The 23,753-nt window shown below is 42.1% G+C and overlaps 1 protein-coding gene across 3 annotated transcripts in view; it reads right to left on the reverse strand.

Annotated features, from left to right (window-relative positions):
- LOC144606536 (syntaxin-1A) overlaps positions 1-23,753 on the reverse strand; it is a 204,683-nt gene that overhangs the window by 35,988 nt on the left and 144,942 nt on the right. For all 3 annotated transcript variants that reach the window (XM_078422788.1, XM_078422789.1, XM_078422790.1), the window contains exon 7: positions 979-1,052. In XM_078422788.1, the coding sequence (XP_078278914.1) occupies positions 979-1,052 (74 nt within the window). The remainder of the gene's footprint in view (positions 1-978; positions 1,053-23,753) is intronic.

The following is a 23,753-nucleotide window of genomic DNA, read 5'->3' on the forward strand; positions in this document are numbered from 1 at the left end:
CAGCACATAGATTAAATCATGAAGAAGTCTTCTACTTGCTTGTCGCTGAAGACTCCAACAAATATCTATTGATGCACTGTAGAAAGTATCCTGACAGGTTGCATCATGGGCTGGAATGGCAATTCTAACACACAGGAATGAAAGTGGCTGCAAAGAGTGGTGGACACAGCTTGGAGGTCAGCTACTTCCATTTAGTCTTGATTTCCAGTGCATCGTTTAATTCCCAAACACAACCAACGGAATAATCTATTATTTGTATCTCTGCTTGTAATTTGGGATTTTGCCCTGTATTTTCTTGTATGAGAATGCCAACTACTCTTCTAAAGTGGTGATTTAATACTGGGCTGTTGGATGGCCTGACGGTGTAAAAAACAGCTATTAGAATGAAAGCTTGTATTCTCGTAACTTGACCAAAATCTCCAAACAACTCATTAAATGGCCATCCACTTCGTCACAACTTTGTTTAGTTTAGTTTGGAGATACAGCGTGGAAACAGGCCCTTCGGCCCACCGTTCGTGCCGACCAGCGATCCCAGTATACAAGCAGCATCCTACACACTAGGGACAATTTACAATCTTTACCAAAGCCGATTAACCTACAAACCTGTGGGTCTTTGGAGTGCGGGAGGAAACCGGAGCACCCAGGGAAAACCCACGTAGGTCATAGGGAGAACTTACAAACTCCATAGAGATAGCACCCGTAGTCAGGACCGAACCCGGCACACTGGCGCTGTAAGGCAGCTACTTTACCGCTGCACCTCTGTGCTGCCCTTGTGAGATGGTTAAATGGTAGAATTCTTTGCTTTAGCCCAGCATGCTACTTTTTCTTCCCTTTGTACATCACTTATTATCATTTTTTTCCCCTGCAAATCATTCCACAACACAATGATTTTGCTGGAAGGAAATGAAATGAATTTTAGCCTGCTCATTAGAAATAGTATCAGAGCAGCAGAGAAAACACACCACATACTGCACTTACCCCAGATGTGAAGATAGCAGGATTCCCACTCTCCAGCATGTCTTCCAGCTCCTCATTTGTGGTCGTTCTTCCAGCTTGAATAAATCAAATAAAAACAACCTTAAATTATGCTTCTTGGATGGAACTGGGCACCTCAGATGTTTATAATTCAACACCAGTACATAAATATCACAAATTCACAATGTTTGCATGTTCAGTGCATTGTGCAATATCTTTTGCCCTGCTGAAAACCAGCTACTGTACAAGTGTTGGTCAAAATGGCTTTATAAAAATGTACTTATTCATCCGGTTGGCATAGACCTCATGAGCAAAACAAGTCTCAAATGGCCATTCCTAATTGCTCATGAACTGACCTGTCTGTTCGACCATTTCAGTAAGCAGTTGAGACTCTCCCATATTGCTGTGTCTGGGCTGACAGATAGGGAAGACCACGTAAGGATTACTGAATGTACAAACGAGAAACTTCAGATGCTGGTTTGCACAAAAGGACACAAAGTGCTGGAGTAATTCAGCGGGTCAGGCAGCATCTCTAGTGTGCATGGATAGGTGACGTTTCAGGTCTTTCAGACCGAGACTGAAAAAACACCTATTACATATCCTCCAGAGATACGGCCGAACCCACTAAATTACTTTGTCCCCTAATGTCTAAATATTTCTCTGAAGGACAATGAATAATATGGTTTTTAGGACGATCTAAGAATTTCATGATCTTCATTTCTGATAACAGCTATTTATTCTAAATTTATTTGCGTGTTTGAATTTGAATTCTTCAAACGCCATGGAGGATTTAAACATGAAATTCGGATCGGTAAGGAAGCTGCCTGATTAGATTGTGTACTGGCGATGGTTGTTTGGGGTGTATTTTACAACGTCTGTTAGAAAGGAGGATAAAGTTCTTGGAATTGTTTGAGAGCCAGCAGGGACGTGGGGGGTGGGGGGGGGGGGGGGAGAGGGGGGAGGGGGGGGGGGGGGGGAGGGGGGGGCGTGGGGGCCGGTGGTTTTAATCTGTTCCATTGTTAGATTAGATTCACAAAAGTGGTGCGTGTTGTTCACCTCCATACGAGTTTCATCAAACTAATATATTTGCGCTTTTAAAATGAATACAAATTGTATTTAAATGATTATTAAAGGAGACAATGTTCATAAGAAACTTATGATTCTCCAATAACACACATCTTCTACGTAAATAAAGAGCAATTGGTTCTGAAGTGTCTCACTCCTCCAGGTAGTACATTGTTAGAATGCATTATTTGAAAAATGTAATATTTTAAAAAAGTTATATGGATCAAAAGTACTCTTTTTCTCCTCTCTCTTAATCACACTATTTCTCTTTCATCCTAAATCTCAGTTATGAAACACACTTGGTCTTTGCATACAGTCCCAGAGGTCCCAATGCTCCATTATCAGTATGTATTAGCAAGTTAAGAATGTAAGAATATTGATAACAGAAGTGGAAAGAGGACATAGAGCCAATTGATCCTGTTCCATCATTAAAAATGGCAAGATAGATCTTAACTTTGGTTTATCCCTTTCTGACCTTCATATCCGTTGTTATCCAACAGTCCAAAAATCGAATCAGAGCTACTTTGGATAAATAAAATAGCTCATGACACCTCTTGGAAAAAGAATTTCAGAGATTGGCAACCTTAGAGTCATTGAGAGATACAGCATGGAAAAAAGGTCCTTCAGCCAACTGAGTCCATGACAACCATCAGCTACCCACTTACACCAATTCCACATTAATCCCATTCTCCACACATTCCACCACTCACTTGCACACTAGAGGAAATTCACTGTGGTCAATTAATTTACCAACCAGCACATCTCTGGAATGTGGGAGGAAACCTTCCAAGAAGAGAAATTCTTCCTTGCGTTGGTACATATCATTTCTGAGCAGTAGGGCAGGGAAACAAACCTGTCACACAGGGCCTGCTGCAGGAGGCTCCACTCCAACAAATTTGGGCCAAAGTTCTATGCACTGCTCTGCATGAAAAGCAAGCGGTGCACAAAGCAATGGTATTCTGAGTCACAGCACCACAGCCAAGGCCTTAGCATGGTAGCTGGGGGATCAGATAGGCCAAGAGTCAAGTCAAGTGTGTTTAATTGTCATAAGTACTGACAACGGAACAATGAAATTCTTACATGCAACAGCTTAGCAGGCCCATAAAAGCAATATACAATAACCAACAAATTCAATAAATTAATAAGCTTAATACTACATAATCACAACAGTGCCAAAACCGAACTCTATAATGTAATCAAAGACACAGTCCATCGAAGGTCATTGTTTAGAAACAAGGAATACAAAGTGCTGGAGTAAGTCAGCAGGTCAAGTAGCATCCTTGGAGAACATGGATAGATGACGATGTGGGTCAATAGACAATAGGTGCAGGAGTAGGCCATTCGGCCCTACGAGCCAGCACCGCCATTCAATGTGATCATGGCTGATCATTCTCAATCAGTACCCCGTTCCTGCTTTCTCCCCATACCCCCTGACTCCGCTATCCTTAAGAGCTCTATCTAGCTCTCTCTTGAATGTATTCAGAGAATTGGCCTCCTCTGCCCTCTGAGGCAGAGAATTCTACAGATTCACAACTCTCTGACTAAAAAAGTTTTTCCTCATCTCTGTTCTAAATGGCCTACCCCTTATTCTTAAACTGTGGCCCCTGGTTCTGGACTCCCCCAACATTGGGAACATGTTTCCTGCCTCTAACATGTCCAACCCCTTCTTCAGTATTCTTCTCCCTCCCCCCCCCCCTCACAATCAGCCTAAAGAAGAGTCTCGACCTGAAAGGTCACATATACATGTTCTGCAGGGATACTGCCTGATCCGCTGAGTCACTCCAAATACTTTGTGTCCCGAAGGTCATAGTTGCTGAGATTAATATTGTGTTCAAGAGCCTGATGGTTGTCGGGAAGAAGCTATTCTTGAACCTGGTGGTCACGGTTTTCGAGCTCCTGTATCTTCTTCCCAAAGGTAGAAGCTAAATGAGAGCATGGCGTGGGTCTTTGATGATAATGACTGCTTTTTGGAGGCAGATTCTTTATAATCTTCATTCCTAGCCATTCGAGTTGCTGAACCAGGCCATGATGCTAAAGCAGCAAGTCTAGTCTGATGGTAGGGTGCCAAAATATTTTCTATCTATGGCCTGGTCATCTTCAGTGCTGATTCAATCATGCAGAGAAGGCATTGTTATACTGCTTGGCCCACAGCAAATTCTGAATGCACAGTTAGGGTCCGCAGAGCAGTTTATGCACCAGTTTTCAGAACTCCATTACTGGATTGTAAAGGCTGCTAAATGATAATTTATTTCACAAATTGAATACTCGCCTGATGACCAAACTAACATTTTCTTTCCTTATTTCTAATTCAAGCTTGCTCTATTTTAAACCCTTCTCCCCGTCCCAAACAATGTGTGAGTTAGTGTTGAAAATTCTATTAATAAAGATGTGAAAGCTATAATTATGCTATTTCAAACCTGCCACCCAAGGAAATCAATGGCTTTAGCCTTTCCACGTCATCTGGAATTCTTGGCAATTTTTGGTTTGCACTTTCTCCAGGGAAATGCAACAGTTCCTGCGTGTAATCAAGTTACCAGGCGCCCTTTGCTTACAATGAAGTTTAACCAGTACAAGGATGGAAAAAAAAGCATCGATTCAGTATAACTGTTGGTCTCTGCCAAATGTGCGCCCATTGACACACATTGTAGCACACAGATGCTCTCCCCCACCAATTCAGTTCCTTTCCCTCATCAACTAAACTGGAAGTGCTGGATTGAATATGAAGTGGAAATGGTTTTATTACCTTGTCTAGGGGATCTGCCATATTGATTGAAACAAAATATAACAGAAGTATAAGTTTCAAATCATAATTAATGAGCAAAACATTTGTGATTTGAAATTAGTATGAAGCATGAAGGTTGCCCTTTTGAAAGTCAGGCGCTGAAGAGAAAACGAATGCAGATTTATATTCTCCCAATAGCATCAGCCATTCTGTTCCAGTGCTAAAGTGGAATTATTCCAGTAATAAAATGATGGTGTGTATGTTTTTACAAAATAGGATTTCCAGTCAGAGAGCAGGGCCTGCCAACAAATTATTTGTATAAAATTAGACCTGATGTTTCTCTGAGCTCCTGGCAGGTGTACAGAATAATAACTCCCGTCCAGCAGCAGTAAAAGCATTTCTCTTTGTTGCACATGACACTGCCAACAGCCGATTGTGGCCAAAATAGTCCTCAGCAACCTCAGCATCGACATCCTGGGTCAAAGGGCCTGTTCCTCTGCTGAACTGTTCTAATCTTCCTCAATACACAGACACCCACTTTGATCATGAATTCACTTAAACATATGCACACAAACACCAATTCACATGCACCCACTGATTCACACATTACATCACTTGGACTCACAGTGGGAATACCAGAAAATACAAGCCAAACGACTCTGTTGAAATAAATAATAACAAGAAAGATGGGTTTTGTCCAAGTTTCAGATTTTTTTGCAGAAGCTTAACTCATATTTTCATACAACAGAAAAGACGACCACTTGGCCCATCATACACATGCCGAATCCCCAAGGAACCACATCCATCCTAATCCCTATTCATTTCCCTGCCACTAATTCTCTCGCTCATATACCCATGAATTCCCCATCCACCCACTTGAGTGTTAGTTTACAGAAGCCAATTAACATACCAACAGCATTGTCTTTGGGTGGTGGAAGGAAAGCACTCAAGGGAAGCTCATTAAAGTCAGATAAACTCCGTGCAGATGGCCCCAATGTTTGGGGTCACAAGAGCAACATGACAGCACTGCATCACTGTGGCATATTTAATATTAACTGTAAACGTATTGACATTAGGCAACGAGTCAAACCCCACCTCTCCAGCTGGAGATCTTACTTTATCTGGATTAGTTTTGTGTAAAATTATTTGTTTCAAATCATTTCAGTTCCAATTCAATTGCCAATACAAATGCTAACCAGCAGGAAGCACACTTATTAAAAACATTTCCTCTTCATCTCTCTTCAGGATTGGGGGTTTCCACACATAGAAACATAGAAAATAGGTGCAGGAGTAGGCCATTCGGCCCTTCGAGCCTGCACCGCCATTCAATATGATCATGGCTGATCATCCAGCTCAGTAACCTGTACCTGCCTTCTCTAAAGAAACATAGAAAATAGGTGCAGGAGTAGGAAACCTAACAAACCAAACACAACCATATTAAATCCTAGACATTTGCCCCAAATAAATTCCCCCTGCTTCAGTTCTATGCTATAGAGCTGATGCTCTCAGGCTACTTCAGAAACCAATTACAACGTTGGAGGTTTATTTATTTTTTCTTGAAGTCCAATAACAACATTATGGCAGTTGTGCAGCATTAACCAAGTAGCTTAAAGATTGAGAACTGAATCTACAGGTGCTCAAATAATATCTCTCCACACTTAAACTCTTCTACTCAAAGTACCTACCAGGCAAGTGGGTCCGGGTGGAACTTCCTGTAGTTTCTTCTGAAGTCTTAGTCTTGTTTAATTTACTGTGATCAGGCAAATCCTTTATTTCAATCTCCTGATTATTGCCCTTCTCCACGTCTGCTTTCATTTTCTTATGTTGCCACTTGCTACGTGGAGCAAAGAACCAGGACAATGACATTTCCAGTGGTATTTGTGGGGAGAACTGCTGGTGGGATAAGTATACCCTTAAAGTGTGCTCTGTATCTCTGCCGAGGATCTGGATCTGTTCTTTTAAAAACCACACCCTCTAAAGTGAGAAATGACAATAGGGCGAGGGCAGGTCATGTTACAATATGGAGATGCCTGAATCGACATTATAATTCAAATAAATTAATATCCTTTATTTATAATACTCTCCTTGATACTGACATTCCGTCATCAGAATCTTATAGACGAGCATGGGAGGACGAATTGAATCAACTTATAATGCAAGATATATGGGATGAAAGTTTACAACATATACATCAATGTTCATTAAATACTAGACATTCCTTAATACAATTTAAAATAATACATAGATTACATTATTCGAAGACGAAATTAAATAGGATTTTTCCTAGTATCTCCTATTTGTGATAAATGTCAATTTCAAGAAGCTAATTTAACTCATATTTTCGTAACTTGTATAAAAATGCAAAACTTCTGGTTGGAGGTTTTAAAAATAATTTCTAAAGTTATTAACAAAAAATTAGATATGGATCCAAAATTAATTATATTAGGATTATCAGAACATACTACAAATTTTACAGCAAGTCAGGTACATTTTCTTGATTACAGTCTAATAACTGCGAAAAAATTAATACTTAAATTTTGGAAAAAAACAATAACCCCCACAATTAAAATGTGGACTACGGAAATGACAGAGACCCTGCATTTGGAAAAAATAAGATTAGCCTTAATCGACAAACCTGAGTTATTTTTAAAAATATGGTCTCCATTTATTGAATTTTTAGAAAAGTAAATGGGTTTGGCACAGGACTAAAATAAAAAATTTAAATTAAAAGTTGAAACTTGAGTTAGGGGTTGGATGTACAACTGTGGTTATTGTCTCCCGGATCTACTCCCTTTAATTTTTATAGTTAGATCCTTTTTAAAAAATTTTTTTTAACCCTCTTATTCTCTCTCCCCAAGTTTATAGTTTTAAAAAAAAATTTACTTTCTCTCTTCAAAAATTTAAAAATTGAAGCTATGTAAGAACTCTGTAACAAATGTGTTTTCTTATTTCTATTTGTACATATGCTTTTCAAAAATTAAAAAAACAAACAAAAACAATATGGAGACAAACGGGAAAATACTGGAAATATGCTGGGGTTAAAAAATACCCCAAGGAAACACAAGAGCAATCATGCCCTTGACAATCCATTCTGAGAAAGGGGGAATCCAGAGACCAGCGGCATGGTGGCGCAGCGATAGAGTTGCTGCCTTACAGCACTTGCAGCACCGGAGACACCGGGTTCAATTCCGACTACGGGCGCTGTCTGCACGGAGTTTGTACGTTCTTCCCGTGACCGCGTGGGTTTTCTCCCACACTCTAAAAATGTACAGGCATGTAGGTAAGTTGGCTTGGTATAAGTGTAAAATTGTTCCTGGTATGTGTAGGATAGTATTAATGGGCGGGGATTGCTGGTCGGTGCGGACTCGGTGGGCCGAAGGGCCTGTTTCCGCGCTGTATCTGTAAACTAAACTAAAGACTGTATGGAGCAAAGTAGAATGATAGCGCGAACCTTAATGGCCCATGCTACTACTTGGGTCCATTGCACCTGTGGTGGATTTCGTTCCGCCTGTCACAGTACCAGTTAAACCAACAGGTTTATCTAGAAACCAACAAGCCCTGGGGACTTCTTAAGCAGACATTAAGATAAAAACAAATTATTGAACACCACACCCGAAATTTCCCATTCAAATACTCTCATGGACTTGCAAGAAAATACAGCCTGAGGTCACATTTGTGCAGTGGAATTGGAACAAGACATCTTCTTGGAAGCAGATCACAAATAATTAAACTGCTGTTACTTGGTCTGGGCAGAGGAGGAATCATTTTACCCGACTAAAGTTTGCTGATACTTGCTTTTGCTTCTTATTACTGCACGGCTCCAAGAGGGAAACAAGTTAAAGTTATCACCCAAATGGATTAGTGCCCAGTGCATCTCAGGCTTTGGCACGCTGATGTTAGGTGTTGTTGGCAGTGCAGCACAAAATCACCAATGGCCTGGTCGCTGAAGCCCAGTTGTGGTCTTGCCAGGATCACTCAACTCCAGTCCAAAGAGCTGAATTCCAGACGGAATTGAGCGCGACTCCAAAGGAACTTTTGAGTGAATGTGGTATCAAAGAGCCATGGGCAAGTGGAAATTAATGCACATCGTGGGGGAATTCACACATCAATGGTTGGAATTCATACATCACGCAAAGGCTGTGGCTTCAAGCTCAATCATCTCAGCTTCGGAGCATTATTTCAGGTAGTCACAAATGCAAATTCTGACTGCATAATGTTCAATTCCAGTTGCAACCCCTCACCAATGGAAAAAGCCCAGGCCTGTGTGTTGCTGAATTGGACCACACTTTAGGCCTAAGCTAATATGTGGCATGTGACATTAATGCCACAGACGTACAGGGCAACATCCATCCCCAAAAAGGGCAAGCTTAAACCATCTAATCTTGACACTCAAGGGTTTTTCCATTGTTAGGCTCCATCATCAACATCCTGGTGTTGACCAGAACTTCACTGGAAGTCACCACATGAATACTACAGATACAATGGCAGGTCTGAGGCTGGGAATGAAGAAGTAAATGACCTCCAGACACGCCAAGTCTTTCCGTCGTCTACAAGGCATGTCCATAGCACGATGGAATACTTTTCACTTACTGGGATCAGTACAGTATTAACAATGTTCAAGAAGCTTGACACAATCTAATACATCACACAAACCAGCCTCTGTCACGCAGACACCTCCACCCCCCCCCACCCCCCCCCCCCCCCCCCCACCCCCCATTTCCACCTCCACCTTTCGGCTCCATCTATACTTCATCCCACCTCAGGAAAGCAGCCAACATGGTGAAGGACCATTCACACCCTGGCCATTTTCTCTTCTCACCGGTCCTGTCTGGTAGAAGGTACAAAAGCACATACCACCACATTCAGGAACAGCATCTTCCCTGCTATTACCAGTCTTTTGAAAGGACTGCTCACAAGCTAATACTTTGTCTTTAGCCCAAACTACATCTGTGCAAGCAACAAGTGATTCCCAAAGATAGACACAAAAAGCTGGAGTAACTCAGTAGGACAGGCAGCATCTCTGGAGAGAAGGAATGGGTGACATTTTGGGTCGAGACCCTTCTTCAGACCCGAAACGCCACCCATTCCTTCTCTCCAGAGATGCTGCCTGTTCCTTGAGTTACTCTAGCTTTTTGTGTCTATCTTCGGTTTAAACCAGCATCGGCAGTTCCTTCCTACACAAGTGATTCCCAAAGCTTCCTAGTCCCACAGATCAGATATGGCAAACTGTCTTTGCTGCCAGAATTGCCTGGATTAGCAAAAAATATGGGAAAGATGTGATTAAGCTAGAGAGGACGCAGGGAAGGTTCAAGCCTGGATTGGAGAGCTTGAGTTGTAAACAACGATTGGATAGGCTGTGTCTATTCTCCCTGGAGCAAAGGAGGCAGGGAGGTGATCTGATATTTAAAATTATAAGAGGCATAGACAGGGTTGTCGGCCAGTGGCTATTTCCCCATGACAAGGGTGTCCTAAACTAGAGGGCATAGGTTTAAGGTGAGAGGTAGGGGATTTATAGGGAGCTGAAGGGTAGGTTTTTCACATGGAGGAGTTGGTGACAGAGGCAGCTACAACATTGAAGAGGTATCCTGACAGGTACTTGTGTAGGAAGGAACTGCAGATGTTGGTTTATACTGAAGGTAGACACAAAATGCTGGAGTAACTCAGCAGGTCAGCAGCATCTCTAAAGATAAAGAATAGGTAATGTTTCAGGTCGGTTCAGTCTGAAGAAGGGTTTCAACTTGAAACGCACCTAATCCTTTTCTCTAGAAATACTGCCTGACCCGCTGAGTTACTCCAGCATTTTGTGTCCATCCTGACAGGTACTTGACTGAGCAAGCCATAGAGGGATATTGAATTAATGCACACCAGTGGTATTAACATTGAAAGGCACTATGGTTGGTATAGACACATGGGTATTTCTGAAGAGACTAATTCTGTGCTGTTCAACTCTATCTATGACTGTACGAAACCATCCCGAGAAGACCTTTAGTCTGCCAAACCAGAACATAATTAAGTCTAGCAACCCAAAATGGCTCTGAGGGACCTGACCATGTGTCAGAGGCACAAGAGACTGCAGATGCTGGAATCAAACTGCCGGAGGAACACAGCAGGTCTGGCAGCATCTGTGGAGAGAAATGGATAGACGATGAGAATGGTCCTGACCCAAAACATCGCCTGTCCATTCCACTCCATAGATGCTGCCTGACCTGCTAAGATCCTCCAGCAGTTTGCTTTTCGTTCGATTAGACGTCAGGTTTTTGGGTTGCATGCCCATTTTAATAAAACATTTGAATTCAGGTTAGGATCAGGCCACACCATACCAATCAACTGTTACTCATCAACATTTGGTGTTTCACCTTGAAGCAGAGCATGTTTGAGTCCGTACATTTCATGGCAATGGTAGGTTGGATATAGAAACATTTCCGAACTACAGGCTCAAATCAGCTCTGGCTGAGTATCTGTGCAGACCACTGTAACACAGTAGAGTATTTCTTTAAATATAATATGAGCACAGACAAATATGAAAATCCAGAGTGAGACAGGGGTACTTATTTCATCAGTCCCTTAGCATTCTGAAACTATAAAGGATTATTCCATATTTATTCTAAAATCAATTTAATGTGCAGTGACCTATCTAAAGATTATGAAAGTATTGTATTGGGACTTTGCTGTTATGGCTGTGTGCAAATTGGTTGCCATACTTCACATGTTGCAAAGAACCTATTTTGGCTTAACCACTGTAAGCAATTTGGAAAATCTTAAAATGATGAAAGTTGCTATATAAATGAAGCTCTATTTTTGTTTGAGTAGGGGAGCTGAGATGCAGGGAAAATGATCTTTTGAATTATCCACCAAAACCTCTGTGGAGGTTCAGCCACTGGGTATATTCAAGAAAGAGGTTAATAAATGTTTGGTTATTAAGGGAAGGACTTCCCGAGGTGCTATGCGGCCGCAGTTCCTGCCCAAAGATACGTTGGTCGGCGGGACTTCGCCCGAAGGCTCGGCGGTTGATGCGACCGGGAATCCGACCGAAGGCTCTTTGGACCGCGGACCCGCCCGAAGGCTCGCCGGATGGTGTAACCAGGAGGGAGCTGGGGAAGTCGGGCACTAGGAGTGAGCAGGTAGGAGGTTGAACCGGGGTAATACTTCCAGCGCTTTCAAGGTCAGCTGCAGGAGGTGCCCCAGGGACACAAAGATGACTGGGGGAGGAGAGGAGAGGGATGTCAGTTCGCGGGGAGTTCTACAGCACATCGACCGGACGGTGGATTTTGAATAATGGCGCCAAAAATGGCGGCCCCTGCATGTGTAATAGATGCAAAACGAATTTCACTGTGCAGTTGCATCTGGGACAAATAAAGGAGGATTGGCGCAGGAAAGTGGTGCTGAGGTTAAACTTGAGCCATGACCCACTGAATGGCACAGCATGCACAAAGGGCCGAATGGCCTACTGCTTTGTTTTATACTGTTATGTTTAACTGACGTAACATTATCATAGATAATTCTAGTTTGCCATCCAACACACTCAGATTTAATCCAATGCAACTTGATTGGTGAGATTTTTGTTTGAGTTGTTCAACTGTCACTCCCAATGTTAGTGAAGTGTCACATTGGAAATATTTTACTTTTCAAATAGCCTCTGATAGATCCTTCCCTATATAAAAGCAGCGCTATCTGCTTAAGTATGAATATAATCAATTTCAAAGCTCACAAAAACTTTGCTTCAAACTTAAAAGTACAAAATACTGCAGACATCCTGCTTTGTATCATTTCCAAAAATTGTAAACTAGAGAGATTCTAGTGCAATCCCTGTAGAGCTTCACTGCAGGCATTTCTTCCTGAAGCAAAATGCTTCACACTGATTATCCTCCTCTGACTATGGTAACAAAGCCAATTCTGAATCAATTCAGACAACCTGTCAACTATGCCACGAGTCTTAAGCTTCATTACTTAAGCAAAGTCTTGCATGAAGAGCTTTGTCAAATGTCTTTTGAAAACCCAAACAAACTACATCTATGAGATTTCACTAGCTGGCTAGTATAGTGGCTTCAACATAGATGCCAGCAGGCTTGTGAGACATGACCTATTGCTTCAAAACATGTTGACGGATGCCTCAGGATCTATGCTGTTAAAAAATACATGTATTGCAAACCGCAGAAGTCCTTTGAGCAATTTTATGACCCAGATGTTGACTAACTGGCCTGCAATCACCATGTCTACACTCTACTCATTTTGAAAATGGCGATCGCAATCCATGGGGATTTCTTGTATAGCTGAACACTGCAGAAAATTAATTCAACCAGTATTAATTTCCGCCTCCACGGAAGGTTGGAGGAGGACGTTTATGATGGAGGGTTCGTCCACTGAGGCGGTATGAGTCGAGCATGGAAAAGGAAAGCTGCAAGCACTCAAAGAAAGGTGCAAGGACTCCCAGTGGCAAGCGGGAGATAGAGGAACAGATCTGTAAACAGATTACCAAAAGTTGCCAAAGTATCAAGTGTCTTACTGATTTGATCAGGTTTTTTTGAGGAGGTGATGAAGGTGATCGATGAAGGTAGGGCTGTATTTGTTAGCAAGGCATTTGATAAAGTCCTCCATGGTAGATCCATAAGATGGGTCGTATGGATTTCGAACTGGCTTACTGATGGAAGACAGAGGGTTGCGGTGGAAGGACAATATCCAGGCTGGAGGTCTGCGGCCAGTGGAAAGTTATAGATGACTTGGACTTAAACGAAGACGGGTTGTTGTAGGTTTCCAGATGACACCAAGATTGCTGGACTTTGAGGAAGGCTGTCAAAGTATACAAGGAGATATAGATCAGGTACAGAAATGGGCAGAGAAGTAGCAGACGGCATTGAGTCTGTGCATAAGATGGTACACTTTGGGAGAGCCTTATCTGCATTGATGTACAGAGGGACCTTGGAGTCCAAAAGTCCCTAAAAGTAATAACAAAAGCAGAGGTAAAGAAGGCACATAGTATGCTTGCCGTCATTGGCCAAGGCATTGAGTAGAAGAATCAGCCAGTCATAATATAGTTTTATAGGACTTTGATTAGGCCATATTTAGAATATTGTGAGTCAACACAAAATGCTGGAGTAACTGCAGGACAGGCAGCCTCTCTGGAGAAAAGGAATGGGTGACTTTTTGGGTCGAGACCCTTCTTCAGAATATTCTTTAAAATATTGTGTGCAGTTCACAAATGCCCCATTACAGGAGGGATGTGGAGGCTTTGTAAAGGGTGCAGAGGAGGTTTACTACAATGGTGCATGGAATAGGGGTTATGAGCTACAGGGGGAGGTTGGACAGACTTAGATTGTTTTTCTGGAACGCCGGAGGTTGCGGAGAGACCTGATAGAAGTATATCATATTATGAGAGGCAACGAGAGGGGAGGCAGTCAGAATATTTTTCCCAGGATGGAAAAATCGAATACTAGAGGGCATCGTTTTAAGGTCAGAGGAGCATAGTTCAAAGGAGATGTACGGGCAAGTTTTTTCACAGAGGATGGCGAGTGCCTATTAATTTTATGACTATTTTTGGGATGTACTTTGCTCGGTCTGCATCCTTGTGGATATCCAAGAGGCCCTGGTTTTCAAATACACATTCATTATTTTGTAATAGATTAATTTCCTTCATTCACCAAAATGAAAAAAAAAACTTGGTTTGCCTTTGTGAAAATTGATGTATGGAATCTATTCAACACATTCGCCATATTCTAATAATTGACTCATTTCATTCATTATACATTCCTTGACCTTCTTTCCGATAACACATTCATAAAACCATTTCCTCTGGGTCTCCCTTTGCTTTGTCAGTAGCATATTTCTTTCTGCTACTAGTTTTGTTAGTTAATGTCATCCTATTCACACCACCGGTTCCAAAATTTGCATTCCCAAAAACCTGTCCTTCCACATTACAGCCAAGTCTTTGCTTGCACAACATTAAATCCATATCTAGGTTTTAGGTTTAGCGAAACAGCGTGGAAACATGTCCTTTGGCCCACCGAATCTGCGCTGAACATCGATCACTTGTGCACTAGTTCTATCCTACACACTAGGGACAATTTTATAGAAGCCAATTAACCTACAAACATGCACTTCTTTGGAATGTGTGAGGAAACCGAAGCACCTGGAGAAACACCACAGGGTGAACATGCAAACTCCATACAAACAGCACCCGTAGTCAGTATTGAACTTGGGGTCTCTGGTGCTGTAAGGTAGCAACTCTACCACAGCACCATGGTGATGCCCATAGATTGTTCTTTATGACTGTCACCTTAAGTTGAGGAGACTAGTATGAAATTTGATAGAAACATAAAAGTTTCTGAGGGGGTCCAAAAAAGTGGAAGTAGAGAGGACGTTTCTTCTTTTTGGAGAATATAGAACTAGCGATCACTATTTAAAACAACATGATGCTCATTTAAGACAAAGGAAGACAATCTCTCTTTCTTGCAGTGTTTCGTGAGTCTTTGGCTCTCTCTTCTGCAACAGGTGTGGAAGCAGACAATGTGTGTAAGGCAGAGGTAGGCTGATTCTTGATAAACAGGAGGGTGCAAGGTTACTGTGGGAAGACAGGAATGCAAAGTTGAGGTTACCATGATATTATTAAATGGTGCAGGGAGGCTTGAGGGGCCGAGTGGCCTGCTCCTGCTCCTAATTCACACATTTAAACGTTTGTTATTTACTTTTATTCTGAAAAAATTACCTCTGCTCCAGCCATTGCTCCAAGTATTACAAGGAACAACGGCTTTCATACAACTATCAGGTTTTTCAACCAACCTACGCAATCCTAATCCTATCTCAACAATGGAACACCTCTGGCACTACTATGCACTTGCTTTATCAGATTATATTTTTCCACTAACATCTTGTTTCTTTGAAGTCTCTCTTTTAATATGTTATGTTATAATTTGTTTTTGTGCATTTCTCTGAGCCTGTGTGTGAGAGATTCTTGCATTGTATCTTTACCTCACTGTTTTTATGCATGACAATAAATTCAACTTGATCTTGAACTTGATCAATCTGTGTGGTTTGGAGTATACTATTTTCTACAGCCTTCTGTTTCTTAACCTTGTGCTGCTGGTCTGTACTAGTTACTAACTAATAATTTGGCTCCCTGTTACCCTTTAGAACTAGTGCCGAATGATTTTACATTGACCATTGCGTTGATCTACTTTACAACAGTAGCTGCATTTTTAAAGTATTTAACCATCTCTAAAGTGATTTGAAAACACAAATGTAATTGTAAGCTTGCTTTCTTTTTTCTGTTTTTTCCCACTCTGCTGGGACATATTTCCTATGGGAGCAACCCACTTCTTGCACGTAATCTGCCATCATAAATCAGGACCCCTAATCCAATACCCCCCCCCCCCCCCTTCAAGGCTGCCAACATGACTGCAATGTGTTTATGTATCTAACCTGTTGCTCTTGTACACATATGGAACAAGGCACCATGGAGTTCAATGATAGAGATAATGTACATTGATTTGCAACGTAATTCCACAAGTGCGGCCAAATTTCCACCCCGCTTTTCCAATGTTGTTGATTCCTATATGAATAAAACATCTGGTTTGAACCAATGTGGACGATAAAAAGCATTGGGGCAACGAATTGTCCAACTGATTTTCATCACTGGAGATAGTCATGGAGTAGAATTGCCAGCATGCCAATGATAGACTTGGATTTTATAGAAACATAAAAAATTCTTAAGGGATTGGACAGGCTAGATGCAGAAAAACGTTTCCCGATGTTGGGGGAGTCCAGAACCAGGGGTCACAATTTAAGAATAAGGGGTAAGTCATTTAGGACTGAGATGAGGAAAAACTTTTTCAGCCACAGAGTTGTAAATCTGTGGAATTCTCTGCCACAGAAGGCAGTGGAGGCCAATTCACTCGATATATTCAAGAGAGTTAGATATAGTTCTTAGGGCTAACGTAATCAAGGGATATGGAGAAAAAGCAGGAACAGGGTACTGATTCTGGATGATCAGCCATGATCATATTGAATGGCGGTGCTGGCTCGAAGGGGTGAATGGCCTACTCCTGCACCGATTTTCTATGTTCTATGTTTCTATAGAGGAGAGCACTTGCTTGAAGAAAATAGTGAAGCATTAAGATTAAACTTATCATTCATATCTCAATGCCAAGATATCAATGAATGTTCTGTAAATGCAAAATCTGAGCCGTATCTTTAAATTTAATGGGATGTGCTCCCTTAATAGTTAAAATACAGCGATTTTCATGGTATCTATCCAGTCAGATCCCCAGTTCTTGCCATCTGGGATGCAATTAACTGTAGTTTACATTCAACTCCATTCAACTAGATGACCTTAAAAAGCCAAAGATACATTGAAAGTTTATTCCATTTTAATGAGTTGACTCCACGGAATGGTGGTCACCTCAGTAAGAAAGGGGTTAACTTGTGGTACGATAGGCAATTATTTCAAACACAATGTTTGCTAGACTAACTATATCAAGAATACTTTCTAATGGTTTGTGGAAGCTGCTTTTGAAATCACACTCGTTCCAAGCCAATTTACGCTTAAATTGCCTGCTGAATCTAAAATTAATGCAACTCAGTGTAATTTGCCCATATGCGTTGAACAAATTTAGAACAGAGCCAATGGCTCTTTAACATGGTAAAGTAGTGGGTTACAAAAGAGCAAGGCTTTTGTTTTCTTGAGAATGAGGTAGCCAAATCCAAGTTAAGCAACCATACAGTTTTCTGGTGTCAATATTGTAAACTAATTAATTTTAATTGCTACGTAGGATGATTCCAATTTTTAAATTATTTCCTCTCTCTTGCAGATGACTAATTTGTAAGGTGATGGTTCCAAGGAAGAACGCCAAGTCTGTGCGTGCTGACCCGCAGGCTTCCCTGCATGAGTCAGTTTTGTTGGTTTCCAATGTGCCTCCCCTTGGCTGTGCTATCACAGGGCGAGCACGGAAGAGGTGACGGAAGTATTAAATCTGCTATCTGTAGTGAACGGCAAGGCAGACTAAGAAATCTTATGTCTTGTAGGTTGCCTGGCTTGGTATAAATTTAAATTGTCCCTTGTATGTGTAGGATAGTGTTCGTGTGTGGGGATCGCTGGTCGGCCCGGACTCGGTGGGCCGAAGGGGCCTGTTTCCATGCTTTATCTCTAAACCAACCCAAACTAAAACATCGCCAAAGCAGAAAAAGGAAGATCATCCTTGATTTTTCCATTTCATCCTCACCCAGCTAGCACTAGATGCCCTTATATCTAAGGCCAGAACTAGTTAATGAGAAGTCTTGCGGAGAAAACCCTTGGAAAAATACAGACCCATGCAATTTTCATTGAATCATACACCACATCCAAATAACGGAAAGCATAATGATCCTCTATTTTTACCCTTTCAGGATACGATGCCAGACAATTCTGAACAAAGGAGCAAAGGAGATTAAAGCTTCCTGAAAAGAAGGTGATGTGCTTTTCATCTGACATGCAACCATGAGAACATTGGAGGTCGAGGTGGGTGGCGAGAGTTCAAAGTCAGAGGAGTATTTATCTGCTTTGACCTCTCTCAGTGCTCCACTCAGGGGTCCAATCTTCTCCAATGGGCTGTCAATAGAACGCCGCCATCCAGATCCTTTGTTCATTCTTCCCACGGGTCATTCAAGATACTCAAGAGGAAAATGGGAACCAGGTCAAAAGGGAGGGGGAGAGCAACCAGGTTTTGGAGAACAGCATAGTCCTCTGTTTTAGTGTTACTGTTCCCACGACCGTGTAACCAGCTACATCTTCAGTGCCATTTTTATCAAAGCCAATGAGACCACCGTTATTGGATGAATGACCAGTCAGAGTACAGGAGGGCGATCGATAATCTGGTTGAGTGGTGCCAGGAGGCAGCAGAAAGTGGTGGACAATGACCAGTCTATCATGGGCACAGATCTCCCCACCATAGAAGGTATTAGACTTTAGAGATACAGCCCCGAAACAGGCCCCTTGGCCCTCCAAGTTCAGGCTGACCAGCGACCACAACATCCACCAGCATTATCCTACACACTAAGGACAGTTTTATAATTTTCACGAAAGCCAATTAACCTACAAACCTGTGCATCTTTGGAGTGTGGGACGAAACCGGGGCACCCAGACAAACTCCCCGTGGTCACAGGGAGAACATACAAATTCCGTACATACGGCACCCGAGGTCAGGATCGAACCCGGGTTTCTGGCTCAATAAGGCAGCAACTCTACAGTGACGCCCTTCCTTTTCTACAGTCTTTAAACAATGTTTAGACCCCCCCCCAACTTGGTAGCAAAAGTGGGCAAGGGTTTGGCCAAGTCCTGTGCCTACAAGCCTGTATGTGCAGCAATTATTGCCTCAAGAAGGCAGCTAATATCAATGATCGGCAACACTTTCAGTAAAGAACAAGTAAGAATTTAATTGATCTGGTTCAGATTTGGTGCACATGTCAAATAAGTTCTCTCTTGATATTTACTGAGCTTCTAAATGATTTATACCCACATGATATTCCAACTCCTGAGACAATATTAAAATCATACACTGAAATCCAAATGTAACTGAGCTTTTCATGTTGATTACAACATGGCCACTTGTATGAGATGATAAACAGTCTGACATCCGAATCCAAAGAGATACGATTGAGAGTTCAAAAGATAAATATCGTGCCAGCATGAATTTTCAAACTAGAACCTTTTTCAAATGTATAGCGTCCTGAAAACTGTTTCATTTCGCATTTTCACAAGCATTATGTGCAATTAAGATTTATTCCCGAGTCGAGGGGGTCAGCTCCCATTCCAGTAGATTGAACAGAGAACCTCGACTGATTCCGCTGAGTGGGAACTCGCCTGCCATATTCCAAATTAAATATTTAAAAGGGTTGCCATCTGCTCTGTGATGTGCATATATAACACTCATAAGAGAAGCAGGAAGTCCATCCCAGATGTCTTGCCCAATATTTATTTTTCATTAAACATCACTTAAGTAAGCAAATTAGCCGATCGCTCTGACACAGCTGTTGATAGGAGTTAGCTTTGTGCAATTTGGGGGGGGGGGGCTGTCTTTCCAAATGTGACTACTCTACAGAAATACTTTCTTTGTAAACACTCTGAAAGGAATGGGAAGAACGCCTTCAATGGAAAACGTCCATTGAAGGATGTTAGGGTGACGTAGAGAATCCTTTAGGAGATAATGTCTGAGTTAAAAAGCAGCTCAAAATAACCCAAGCCTTACAATAATGCATGTCTCTGGTGGAGAATTGTTGTTGAGAATGAGCACTGTGAAAAAAAAACCCACACAAATTCTTCTGCACAGTGCTCAAACATTGACCCCATGAAGTTGGGCCGTTTGTTTAGCCAGGCATCAAGGTCAAGTCATGAAGTCAGCTGCTCTCACCGATTGATGTGCATGTCCAAGTCCGGCCTTCAGAAGAACAGTAGGTTGCTGGCTTCTCACATGGCTGTGGGCTGCTGTGGTTCCAGTGTCAATATCAGTTTGCACACTCGGGTGATCTGGGAGTTTGGGACCTCTGTTGGGTTGGGTGCACTGGTCCGGTCGTGAGTCCAGTGGACTGGTCTTCACCAGGTAAGCGACTTTTTTCCATCAGCACATGAAACCAGGTGCTTCAGAAGTCCGGTAGGCTGCAGGACTTGTTGGTCCTGGTAGGGCTTGCTCCAGGTTCTGTTCTTGTCCTTGCTAATTGTGTCCGTTCGGATCGGGTTGGGATGGGTTGGCGATGAAGGGGGTCAACTGCTTCATATTTCTCAGGCGTATACATCTCAGATTATCTATCCTGGGCCCAGCACACTAATGCAATCACAAAGAAAGTTCACCTCGGCCCAGACTTCCTCAGAGGTTTGTGGAGATTCAGCATCTTGCCAAATATACCGTTGAACATCTGTAGATGTGCAGTGGAGAGCAAGCCGACTGATTGTGTTAGTAATTTGAACGTTCAAGAATGAAGGAGAGGGCACTATGTCTAGCACGGATACTGAATGCCCCACCAGAAAAGGGATCAACAGGATGCACTGTCTCAAGAAGGCAGCTAATATGATCAAGGAACCCAGAACCACCCTGGCCATGTTCTCTTGCATCAGTGCTGAGCCCATTATTGTTTATCATCTATATCAACGATATGGATGAGAATTCACAAGGCATGGTTAGTAAGTTTGCAGATGAGACTAAAATAGATGGTATCATAGACAATGAAGATGGTTATGAAGACGCCTGAAATCTTGAAACTCTCTTGCTAGGTGGCTTTCTCTGAGACATACATTTTCTATGATGTCGCGTTGGAGAAGTCTGCATTTGGTGACCTTCAGTGGTCCTCTGTGTATTACTGGTTATTATAGTTTATTATTCAACCAATGTGTGCAGCTTTTATTGCAGTTGGTTGTATCTTGCGGTAAAAAGCTGCTTATTGCAGTTATCCATATCTCACTTCGTAAAACTATTAAAGGCATTATGGGAATATCTTGCAGTGTGAGACTGATCACTGCAGAGTATCAATATTTAATTCATGAAAGTTTGGTCTCTCACTACACACAGCTGGTTACTGCAGTTACCATATCCTGTTGTGAAACTGGTTCTTTCAATGCTCAAAAAGTCGATGGACGAAGCCTGATTATTTTAGGATATCAATACCTTGGGCAGGTTTGATTATTTTATTGCCCCGTAATGAAAGTTATTGAAGTGTATCCACATCTCGGTGTGGAAAGCTGTTTGATGGAGTGCAGTATCTTGCTTGATAAAGTTAGTTTACTGTTTTGCATCAATATCTCATTGTGCAAGAGTGGTTATTGCTGTATAACATGTGATAGTGCATCAGTAATCACAGTGCATCATTGCTGTGTGTAACATGTGATAGTGCATCAGTAATCACTGTAGAAGCCTGGCTTGTGTATTATTGCATCAATATCTGACTAAGGACGATTATTCACAAAATGCTGGAGTAACTCAGCAGGTCAGGCAGCATCTCAGGAGAGAAGGAATGGGCGACGTTTCGGGTCGAGACCCTTCTTCAGACTGATGTCCCACAAAATGCTGGAGTAACTCAGCAGGTCAGGCAGCATCTCAGGAGAGAAGGAATGGGCGACGTTTCGGGTCGAGACCCTTCTTCAGACTGATGTCCCACAAAATGCTGGAGTAACTCAGCAGGTCAGGCAGCATCTCAGGAGAGAAGGAATGGGCGACGTTTCGGGTCTTCAGACTGATGATTATTCTATATTTCATTGTGGTGACTTTGATTACCGCACCCTTTTGCAATGGACTAGAATTCTGTTTCTTCCTCCTTCGGCTTATTATGACATGATATTAATTATCACTGATATAAGCAAGTTTGAAAGCCAGCCATTAACTTCCATGTATTATATGAGCAATATATCCAAACCACTGGTCGTTTGTGGTCAGCGGTTTACTCTTCGGCAAAGGATTGATGGGATCGAGGTGAGAGGGCTCGGCAAAGGGCACTTGCTCAAATTCCACAAGAGATTTTACAAGACCTGTTTTCAATAGTAGTTGGCAGACATTACAACTTCACAATCTCAGCACCACATCTCACAACCGTTTTCACCATGAAAATTACTCTGGATGGCTCTCTTAAATACCACTAATCAAATCAAGTCTGCAGTGATGTTACGTCTGCATGCAGTCGCTTTTTTTCCCCTTGCTATTTAAAAAAATATTGTTAACTGCAAGTGATGTGCACTGGATTACAGTCAACAATTGGAGGGGTGGAAGTGTGGTTGAATCAGGTGCTGTATTTACACCAGCCACAGTAATATGTTATCTGGTTCAGGGCCCCCATAAATATATAGTAACCCTCTCCTCCTGACGAGACTAGCCCATATAACCTAGCTACGCCTGCCTCTTTGTCGGGTACGTCGAACAATCCTTGTTCCGGGCGTACACCGGCCCCATCCCCGAACTCTACCTCCGCTACATCGACGACTGCATTGGTGCTACCTCTTGTACCCATGCAGAACTCACTAACTTCATACACTTCACCTCCAATTTCCATCCTGCCCTTAAATATACCTGGACTATCTCCGACATCTCCCTCCTGTTTCTGGACCTCACCATCTCCATCACAGGAGACAGACTAGTGACGGACATTTACTATAAACCCACCGACTCGCACAGAAATCTGGACTGAGGAAGTAGATGCAGAGGATGCAGAGCAAGATGGAGGAAAAGGAGGAAGGTATGAAGACACGAGAACGGCAAGAGAGATGAGGTGGGTGGGAGAGGATGGAAGGATGAACAGAGGGAAAGGTTGGAGTGAGGGATGAGGGCAGGGAAAGAAAGGGGAGACGGAAGAGAAAATAAACTTGCATGAACCAGTGTAGGCAAAGGCCAAAATAGGCTATGTTCTCCTGACAGACTGTACCGGCAAGCAATTTAACTTATTTTCACCCCTTGTGGGGAGGAAGCGTAGAGATTCAGAAGGCAGATGAGGAAGAGAGATAGAGGATATCAGGAGAATGAACTGAAAGGCATGATGTAGTTACAGAGGAATTATAGAAAGAACCTCGATGTTAAACCCCAACTCCTTTTTGTGTTTATTTGTTTTTTAAAAAATTGTTTCCAAATTTTGGTCACTACATCTACCAAGACAGGGAAGTTCAGTTATGAGGAAGGATTACTAGGCCAGAATTATTTTCTTTGGGATAGACGAGGTGGAGGAGAGATTTCATAAACCTCAGATTTGTTGAGCAGCGAGGACTAATTGCCTCCAGTAAGCAGTGTTGAGTATATTATGGAAGAAATCCTTAGCACATTTTAAAAGTATTTAAATGAGCAGTGCGTTTGTCATAACCTACAAGACTACCCACAGTGCTGGAAATTGGTGTTAGTGTTATACAAACTCTCTCGGGCTGTGCAGACACAAAGGACCAATTGGTCTTCTGCATCGGAATTTCTATGATTCAGCACAAGAAGCTTGTTAAACAATCCATCTATGTGTTTAATCGGGGCCTAGCAAACTGAAAGGCAGAGAGAAGATATTTTTACTT

Source organism: Rhinoraja longicauda, chromosome 26, assembly GCF_053455715.1.
Source record: "Rhinoraja longicauda isolate Sanriku21f chromosome 26, sRhiLon1.1, whole genome shotgun sequence".
Taxonomy (NCBI): Eukaryota; Metazoa; Chordata; class Chondrichthyes; order Rajiformes; family Arhynchobatidae; genus Rhinoraja; species Rhinoraja longicauda.